A 10,506-nucleotide genomic window follows, 5' to 3' on the forward strand; every position below is an offset into this window, starting at 1 on the left:
GGAACGGAGGGAGTACTACACAAATGTGTCTTCCCCGGCGACCAGCCTTTTCATGTCGCTTTGAAACCATACCCTCTCGATACCGGTGGCGCCGTCAGTGCTTATATCTTTTGTACATGAATTTGGCGTAGCGCCTTATTGCTAGGGCATACGAAGATGATCGATTTCATATTTTGGGAATGGTTGGCTTCGGGAGAAATCTTCTAGGAACCTGGATCTCATGAAGTAACAAGGGTCATTCTAAAATGTCTAGTAGTTACTTTATACGCTTGGGATTTCAAGCTCCTGAGAATTTGAGCAAAATTATAGGAAGGAGAAAAGGTCTAACTTTTTTATTTCAGATCATACGCGGTTCTTTGATACTCCCTTCGTTCACAAATATAAGGTGCTCTAACTTTTTATTTCAGATTCGGATATAGCATATACAAAGTATTTTAGTGAGTTCGTTCATTCATTTTGATCCGTAGATAATTTAATATTAAAATATGTAAAAAGTAATAATAATTGCGAACGACGGTAGTATTATTTTCGTTCCAAAATAAGTGACTTAAACATAATTTAAATTTATATTAACTTTTGTATAAAGTTAAGTCATTTTAAGTTACTTATTTTGAAACAGAAGAAGTAGTATTTAGTCTTTTTGAGTCGGTCAGCTGGGGGCGGTTAACCGTAGCTCGCGAAAGAAGAAGAAAATGTATAGCGCTGTGCACGAGTTTCGGTGGCAGGCCATATGGGGATGTGGAGTCCATTCAACAGACAACAGGGGCGACGTGTTCTTGTTTGACTCTGCATATTTTGGTGAGTTCAGAGGCAGAGCATATACGCCTTGTGTATGAGAATCTTGGACGAGCAGATGAGCATGAGCTCCCTCCACCATCGCGTTTGCTGCATTCCCACGAAACAACTAAACAGTGTTCTCTAGATCCAAGAATTGGCTTCGAGGTTTCCATTTTTTTTTTTTTTGAAATGGCTTCAGGAGAATGTTGACGGAAGGAAGGAGCAAATTGCATCCATTTCGGGCTAAAGAAACACCATCTTTCACACATTTGACCAACAATTAATTATACTACGCGACCAATCAATTTTGGGCAACCAGATCAGGATCAAGAACCCTTCTTGCCACCAAGAAAATTCAGAACTCATCCATGTTCTACAACTAATCTGGATTAATTAAACTATGAAACCAATCAACTCTGCCTCAAGTTAAGTAGCCAATCAACGCCATCCATCCTAGCTCTAGGCGCTGGCAGAGCCATTTCTACCTGACCAGAGCAACGCAAAGCAAAAGTCTACCCACCCCAAGTCCCAACCACCACCGTCGCCCCGTCCTCCTCCAGATCTCACCGCGCGCGCGATGGCCGCCGCCGCGCCCACCCCGGCTCCGGCGCCCGCCGCCGACGACGAGATCGTCTACGAGTCCATGCCCTGCATCCGCATCTACAAGAACCGCGTCGAGCGCTACTTCGGCTCCGAGTTCGTCGCCGCCTCCGACGACGTCTCCGCCGACGCCACCACCGGGGTCGCCTCCCGCGACCGCGTCATCTCCCCCGAGGTCTCCGCGCGCCTCTACCTCCCCCGCATCGACCCGTCCGCCGACAAACCCAAGCTCCCCGTCCTCGTCTACTACCACGGCGGCGGCTTCTGCCTCGGCTCCGCCTTCAACCCCACCTTCCACGCCTACTTCAACAACCTCGCCGCGCTCGCCGGCGTCCTCGTCGTCTCCGTCGAGTACCGCCTCGCGCCCGAGCACCCCGTCCCCGCCGCCTACGCCGACTCCTGGGACGCGCTCGCCTGGGTCGTCTCCCACGCCGCCCCCGCCGCCGCGGGCTTTGAGCCCTGGCTCGCCAACCACGCCGACTTCGCCCGCCTCTACCTCGGCGGCGAGAGCGCCGGCGCCAACATCGCGCACCACGTCGCGATGCGGGCGGGCGCGGAGGGGCTGGCCCACGGCGCCACCATCCACGGCCTCCTCATGATCCACCCCTACTTCCTCGGCACCGACAAGGTGGCCTCCGACGACCTGGACCCGGCGGCGCGGGAGAGCCTGGCCAGCCTGTGGCGCGTCATGTGCCCGACCACCACCGGGGAAGACGACCCGCTCATCAACCCGTTCGTGGACGGCGCGCCGGGGCTCGAGGCCCTGGCATGCCGGCGCGTGCTGGTGTGCATCGGCGAGGGTGACGTGCTCCGCGACCGCGGCCGCGCCTACTACGACCGGCTCAGGGCCAGCGGGTGGAGCGGGGAGGCCGACATATGGCAGGCGCCGGGGAAGGGGCACACCTTCCACCTCCTCGAGCCTCTCTGCCCGGAGGCCGTCGCCCAGGACAAGGTCATCGCCGAGTTCCTCAACCATTGATTGCATCGTCTCTTCACCATGTATACTCAGGAAATCGGGAAATAAGTGCGGCATCATCGTTCAGTTCATGGATGCTGCTTTAACATTTCGGGTTCAGAATTCAGATTTGTGTTGGTGCTGCTTGCCCATTGTTCAGGATTCAGGTATTGGGTTTACGGATGGAAGGGGATCGCCATTGTTTGTGACAATGGATGGCTGTATCAGAATTGTTGGAGGGTATATGGTACATTCATAGTTTCATACAGAGATGATACTAGTAGTATACTTGTTGTATTGGACCCATTGTTTTCTTTGCAGTATATGTACTTTGGCGTTCAAAGTTCAGGAGTTCTTTTCTCTTCACTAATTTTATTTATACATGCACAAGTTTTTGAAATCGCTGCTTGCTTGTATGGCACTAGGGGCTTGGCCTCAAGAATGGCAAGTTACAGCGTTTCAAGTTCATCCTGCCGCCTTGTTCCATTTCCTCCGCTTAGCATGCCTACGGATGAAAGGGGAATCACCATTGTTGTAGGCATGGGTACTGTATCCGAAGTGTTGGAGGATAGTACTGTCATCATGTCATACAGATCAGTCCAGATGATGATAGTATACTTGTTGGATTGGACTCAAGGTTTTCTTTCCAGTGTACGTACAAAGTTCAGGAAATTCTTTTCCCATCAATAATTTTATTTATAGCTGTACAAGTATCTGAAATTGCTGCTTGCCTGTTTGCTGAACTCTACTGCCTTGGTGCTTTGCTACAAGAACGGCAAGTTACACTAGAAAGAGAACGTTTCAAGTTCATTGCTCGAAGCATTAAGCAAAGGATAGTTCTGTCTCCTTGTTCTTGTTACATTTCCTCAACCTACCTGGCTTCACATTGAAAGATAGCTTTGCTTAGCTGTTGTCCTCCATGTTGTACCATGAGTCCATGACCATGTTGTGCTCGGTTTTGCAAGTCAATGATTCAGCTCATCCTCACTTAGCCAGAAATGTTGCAAGATATATAAAACAAGTCTCAAAATACCTCTTAGAGTGAAGATATTCCTTTGGTTTGGGCCATAGTTCAGCTAGCTTCAAACCTTTGCCCCCTAGTGCGTGTAACATGCTCGGCAGTTGGGTTAGTGGTATTGACCATGTATACTTGGGAACTCCGGAAATAGGCGCAGCTTCATTGTTCCGTTTGTGGACGCTGCTTTTGCTTTCCGGGTTCAGAATTAAGATTTGCGTTCGCATTGTTTGGTCATTGTTCAGAATTCAGAATTGGGGTTATGGTTGGAACTTGGAAGGAATCACCATTGTTTCTTGCATGGTTACTGTATCAGAATTGTTAGAGGATAGTATGCCTGTTGTATTGGACCCAAGGTTTTATTTGCAGCATACGTATGTCGGAGTTCAAAGGTCAGGAATTATTTTCTCTTCACTAATTTTATTTTATACATGTACCACTTTCTGAAAATTTCTGCTTGCCTATTTGGCACTAGGCCCTTTGCCGCAAGAATGGCAAGTTAACACTTGAAAGAGAACATTTCAAGTTCGTTCAGAAAAAAGTTATGTCTCCTAGTTGCATTTCCTCTGCTTGTCTAGCTGGCTTCACATGTAAAGGTACCTTTGCATATCTGTTGGCTGCCATTTGATTGTTAATACATGTTGCACCATGAGTTTTTTTTTGAACAACATGTTGCACCATGAGTTTGTGACCATGTCGTGCTCGGTTCTGCAAGTCAATGGTTCAGCTCAATATCAGAATTCAGAATTTGTGTTGGTGTTGTTTGCCCATTGTTCAGAATTCAGGTGTTGGTGCATCAGCTAGATTCAGAATGTATACTCGCCCCTGTTGTCTGTTGAATGGACTCGACATCCCCACATGGCTTGCCACCGAAACTCGTGCACAGCGCTATAGATTTTCTTCTTCTTTGGCGAGCTACGGTTAACCGACCCAGCTGACCGACTCAAAAAGACAAAATACTACTTCCTCCGTTTCTATAAGCCTTTTAAGAGATTCCACTACGGACTACATACGGATGTACTCCCTCCGTTCCTAAATATAAGTTTTTTTAGAGGTTTCATTAGGATACTACATAGGGATGTATATAGACATACTTTAGAATGAGATTCACTCATTTTGCTCCGTATGTAGCCTCCTAATAAAATCTCTAAAACTACTTATATTTAGGAACGGAGGGAGTATATAGTTATATTTTAAAGTATATATTCATTCATTTCGCCCCGTATGTAGTCTACATTGTATATACTCACTAATTTTATTTATAGCTGTACAGTTTTAAGCTCCGCTCGCCACTTACTTTAGTATACTAGCTAGAGACTAGAGTTGAAAGCTCATTTCAAGTTCATTTGCTTGAACCGTTAAGCAAAATTTGTCTCCTTGTTTTATTTCCTCTGCTTAGCCAGCTGGCTTCACATGGAAATATACCTTTGCTTAGCTGTTGGCTGCCATTTGATTGGTAATAATCCTTGTGTTTCTTCCATGTTGCAACATGAGTTGGTGACCGTGTCGTGCTCGCTTCTGCAAGTCAATGCTTCAGCTTATTCTCTCATTCCCACTTAGCCATAAACGTTGCAAGATGTATAAAACAACTCTCTTCAGCTTCAGTTTCTTTTACCCGCCAAAAAAAAAACTCTAGCTTCTGTAGCAGCTCTTCAACTCGAGTAGCTGCTCTCAAAATATTGTTAAGGTGTCTTTGTGGACGTGATGTTTTTGCACCCGAGCTCATATGAGCTCGTGTGAACAGTAAATTCGAAAAATATTGTAAAAATGTTTAAAAATATCAGATTTTTTAAAGCAAACTTTAACAAATATTCTAAGTGTCCATAAAATTTCATCATGAAATCACATTTGTGGAAGCCGTGGCAAAAAAAAAAATCAAAACTTTGAAAATGCTACTTTCAAAGCATTTTGGATTGTTAATTTTGTTTTTTTGCCACGACTTCAAAAAATGTGATTTCGTGCTGAAATTTTGCAAGCTACTAAAACATTTGTCAAAGTTTGTTGTAGAAAAAATTCAGATTTTTTTGAACATTTTAAAAACATTTTGCGAATTTACCGTTCACCGGAGCTCATTTGAGCTCGGGTGTAGAAGTGCACTTTCCTGTCTTTGTACGCTTTATGGTTTCCTACAACCAGTATCATAAGGTTTTAAGGCATAGATGTCCAATACGAAGAATGCACCATGTCCGTCAAGTATGGATCCGGCCCAGACATGCAGATAGATATGTTATTCCATTTGCCACCCACTAATGTATCAATCACTCAAGGCTTTGAACTAGGTTTTACTCCCTCCATTTTTAAATATAAGCTTTTCTAAAGATTTCATTAGAAGACTACATACGTATGTATATAAACACATTTTAAAATATAGATCGACTCATTTTGTCTCGTATGTAGTTCCTAATGAAATATCTAAAAAGTCTTATTTAGTAACGGAGGAAGTAGTTCCGATGCTTAGGCCTGTGCATTCTCTCGCACAGTCGCACCATAGATAGCAGTGTGTATAGTGTACTTATTTATTTTACAACGCCTGTCTCATTTTCATTTTTGAATGAATTCCGGTTTTACTCCTGTTTTGACATTTTTGACACTAATTACCTCATTTAACGGTTTTTCATTCGTTTTACCTAATTTAACAAATGTGTTGTCATTTACACTGTTTAAAATTTTATATGTTCTCTGACTTATAAGTTCCAATTGTACGGTCCAACTGGCATATGCCATATCGGCGGATTTTTTCTGATGATTTTTCTACATGCCGAACCGTATATCCCTACATTCTCCTGACCGTTCAGGCTCGATATGATGGCACCAGAGCAGCTTGGGAAATATATACTGACTCACTACCGGTCAACATATTTGCCACTTGACTAGTATTTAGATATGTACATGCATCAAAGTTAGTTGAAGTAGTATATTTACACATCAGTTTTAATCTGATCTACATAATCATGCATACTTAGGGTCGTACATGACAATGTTGTAGAAAAACATACATGATTATATCAATAACAATTTCTCCTACAATTTATTCAGGGATCATGCCATGCTTATGAAGTACAGTCATCTCATCACCATACTTCTTCGAACCGGAAACAAGGAGCCTAAACCTATCAAATATGCATCTCGGATTGAGAGAAAATCTAGCCATAAAAACATAACCACCTGGGTTGAGCAGCAGAGGATGGAGCCATGCATGGGAGGGGAGAAGATTGTCATACTGGCTCCGACGATTGCCAGTAGCCATGCCTTAAAGTTTTGCATGCCGCTCGTCCCCTACCTTGTCCTTCCCCTCCTAACAAATGAGGCAGTGATTTTTGGTCAAACCATGGCAGGATTGTGCGTGTGATTGGAATGCGAGCGATGCGTGTCATGAACAATAAAGGATAGTGTGGTGGGCCATCCGGCGAGCTGCTCTGTTGAGCCTGACCGGTCATGAGAAGGCAGGCGATATGGTTCATGTGTGTAGAAAAACCATGAGAAAAAACCTCAGTGATGAGCAGTGGCGGAGCCAGGAGAGAATTGGAGGGTGTGCACATCTGAGGAAAAAAACTCAACCAGATTTTTTAGGCTAAATAAGTACATATTAAAATAAAATTCTTTAAATTTTGGGTGGGCCATGGCCCACCATGACTACACGCTAGCTCCGCCACTGTTGATGAGACATGCCAGTTGGATATTAAAATTGAGACCCATCGATCAAAACGCTCACAAAATTTTAAATAAATTATGGCAACACTTTTGCCAAATGAGGCAAACCGAATGAAATCCTGTTAAATGGGGTAACTAGTGTTAAAAATGTCAAAATAGGGGGTACAGAATGGAATTCACTCTTCATTTTCCAATAGTCGTGCACCATGTGGAAAACAAGTACTGGCCCGCCTCCGTGCTTCTCGCTTCTTTGACACACGCCCAAGGTCATCTGGGTGAGTCTAGGTGCAGCTTACGTAGCGTGCGGCGATCTTACATAGATAGAGAAAACTAAAAGCAACATCTTTTATGATCAATTGCCTGAAGCCAGCGAGGCAATGTACATGCATCTTGAGTTGGTTCAGCTTATTACTATTGTTCTTCTGTTGCCGAGAAATTCATCTTGGTAGTTGAGTATCGGTATGGATGGAATATCAGTCTCAGGCATGAGAGCATAATGGCAAGCCGCCAGGGAACAACGAGCGCCGAACACCGCACGCTAGACGGAGGAGCCTCACATGTTGGTGGCGATGACTCTTTTTTTATATACTTCCTCTGTTCCAAAATAAATGATGCAAAATTAGTATTAAGTTAGTATAAATTTTATATTAAAATAACGATATTTATTTTAAGATGGAGGGAGTATATAGTTGTGTTGGATGGATATTTAGGCGTACTTGTGGCAGAAAGGAAACATATCAAGTTTTCTTGACAACGACTTAATTTCTCACATGCCAATTTTTCTTAGACAAGTGAGTAGTAGGTTACATTTCCTAACCGTCGCAACACTTTATAGAGAACTGATTAGTTATAGATTGACAATCCATTAACGACGAAGAACGCACCATCAAGTTTTAATAAAAGCGCAGAAATCTGTTAGGTCAAGAATATCAACTATTCCCTCCGTTCTTAAATATAAGTCTTTTAAGATATTTCACGAGGAGTCTACATACGAAGCAAAATGAGTGAACCTTGTGTGCTCTGTAGGCAATGCTTAGCAGCATTGTTTTCCATAAGTTGATTATTTTAGGACCCATGGTCAAGTAGTTTTCTTAGTTTTTTTTGGGGGGACAAAAGTAATTTTTTCAGTGAAACGCATGTCAAGTAGTGAACCGACATCCTACTTTTATCTTTTATTACCCGCCGATACATGCCCATATAGCTCTTTCCTTTTGTATTTCCCAAGATTTTCTTATTTCCCCGTTGAGAGGTATTTTTATTCTTAATTTTCACAACAATATAGCATATAGATTACGTTGACTTAGAAAATGTATATATATATACAAACATTTCTTACATTTTATGTAAAAGCTTCAAGTAAAACTATTGTAGATTCTCTCCCATTTGCGTGTGCTGGCATGCCTTAGAGTACACCTGGGCATTTGCCGGGCCGATCTTGGTTCGGGCCGGGCTTTGGAAAGCCCGGCAGCAAAATCTCAAGCCCGAGCCCGGTCTGACCCGACCCGAAACAAGTGAACAGTGCACTTTTTTAAATTAAAATAATGATTTTAACATATTTAAAATATATATTATACTTATAATTTCCTGTTCGGGTTCATTTCCGGGCTTTAGGGCCGGGCTTCGGGCGGAAAAGCTGAGCCCGAGCCTGGCCCGGATGTCGGGATTTCGAGCCGGGCCGGGCTGCCCACGCCCAGGACTACCTTAGAGGCAAAACGACCAGAGAATGTAGCTGATACGCAGACCCCCACAGACCTCAAAACTTGTGTGCATGCTCTTCAGGTCTCTTTCAGATTGTACATAATAAGTAAAAGTATTAGAGTTAAACATGGTTGTGTCCTAGGGTCCGAGTCCTATTTCAACATGTATCCGAGTAGGGTAGGTCTTAGCCCCGTACGAAGTCCTGGCTGCTATATATACAGCCATACAAGACCCCTTGTAAACAACCAGAGAAGATCAAAAGCAATAGAAAAACAACAGGTTCGACATGGCCATGTTTAGCCATTAAAATCGCCTGTGTGTTACGCTGAGATAAAATCGATCAAGTACGTCTAGCTAGCTTCCACAGATTCGATCCATCTGCTTGGTTCTGTTGTACATGCGTCTGTTGGCCAAAAGCTTCGGCCGGCCAGAACGCATCAAGCAGCCGGGTTCTTGAGGTTTTGACGATTTGAAACCAATAATTGGTATCTAGAGCCTCGACGATCCACGATCTACGATGACGGACAGCGACGTTGAGTCGGTCAAGTCCAGCAAAAGCGGTGCCAAGGTGAACAAAAATGGCGACAAGGTGAAGAAGGACGTCAAGTTAGCAACCAGTGATGGAGGAACGAGCGGCGCCAACGTCCAGGCGCATCGCAACATCCCCATCCAGTACTCGATGCTCACCGACGCCAACTACGGCGTGTGGGCGGTGAAGATGAAGATTATTCTCCGAACCCTCAGAGTGTGGCAGGCAATCACGGACGACGACGTCGATGACGAGTCCGACGAAGGTGCCATGGCCGCCATAGCCCAGTCCGTGTCGGATTCCGTGCTAATGACATTGGCGGAGTTCGAGACGGCAAGAGAGGTGTGGAAGTGCTGAAGCGCCAATTTCACAAGTTGCAGATGGAGGAAATTGAATCGGTGAACGACTACGCCATGCGTCTTACTACTTTGGTGGGAGAGATCCGTGCGCTTGGTGCAAAGCTCGAGGAGACCGAGATTGTGGAGAAAATTCTCAGTTCGGTGACTGACAAATTCACGTACACCATCGGCATGCTCGAGCAGCTTTACGACATCGACGACATGACCATAACAGAGGCGATCGGACGCCTGCGGACGTGGGAAGAGAATGCCCGTGGCTGTCAGAAAAGCAACGGAGGAGGTAGTGACCAACTCATGTACTCGCATGCAGATTGGGAGTCCCCAAGTAGCAAAGGAAGGCATGATGGCAACAAAGGCTCAAGTAACGCAACGCACGGCGGACAAACCGGAGAAGGCAAATTCAAAGGCAAGACACAAGGTCGTGGTAAGTGACGTCAGCTGTGCTTCCCCGGCAATGGCGCCAGAAAAGTGTTGATCCTGCAATCTCTAGTGTTAGCTAGACGAATGCTTATGACAACGAACCTTCTCCTCCAACGGCACCAGAAGAATGCTGCTAGCACTCCCCAGCAATGGAACTCGAAGAATGTTGTTGATGGCCCACCAGCGCGTGGGTTCGCAGCAGTTTTCGAGGGTAGAGTATTCGACCCAATTTGTAGATCGCCTTTAGGAGGTGAGTGAATACTCTCGAGTATTAGCAGCTGAATTTGTCGGATTCAACCACATCTGAAAGATTAGTATCTGCAAGCACAGTAGTAACAACAAAGTAGTATGATAACAACTGCGTCAGAAACGATCTGTTGACGGCAGACTATTCCTAACGATTGTATCAATGGCGCCTCCGTTGCCGCGTTGACGGAAGTTGTCAGTTCCCGCCAACGATCAGCGAACCCACAGTGTAACAGGTAGCAGCAGTGTAACGAGC

At 44.8% G+C, this 10,506-nt stretch overlaps 1 protein-coding gene across 1 annotated transcript; it reads left to right on the top strand.

Annotated features, from left to right (window-relative positions):
* The first annotated feature begins 1,237 nt into the window (after positions 1–1,237).
* LOC123452691 (tuliposide A-converting enzyme 1, chloroplastic-like) lies at positions 1,238–2,732 on the top strand. Its single transcript, XM_045129398.1, has one exon. The coding sequence runs from the start codon at positions 1,355–1,357 to the stop codon at positions 2,354–2,356; it is 1,002 nt and encodes a 333-aa protein (XP_044985333.1). The 5' UTR covers positions 1,238–1,354; the 3' UTR covers positions 2,357–2,732.
* The last annotated feature ends 7,774 nt before the right edge of the window (positions 2,733–10,506 follow it).

This window comes from Hordeum vulgare, chromosome 5H (genome assembly GCF_904849725.1).
Source record: "Hordeum vulgare subsp. vulgare chromosome 5H, MorexV3_pseudomolecules_assembly, whole genome shotgun sequence".
NCBI classification, from domain to species: Eukaryota; Viridiplantae; Streptophyta; class Magnoliopsida; order Poales; family Poaceae; genus Hordeum; species Hordeum vulgare.

Bases quoted from the DNA above. Each gene is read 5' to 3' on its own strand.
- LOC123452691 (XM_045129398.1), top strand. From the start codon at position 1,355: ATGGCCGCCGCCGCGCCCACCCCGGCTCCGGCGCCCGCCGCCGACGAC.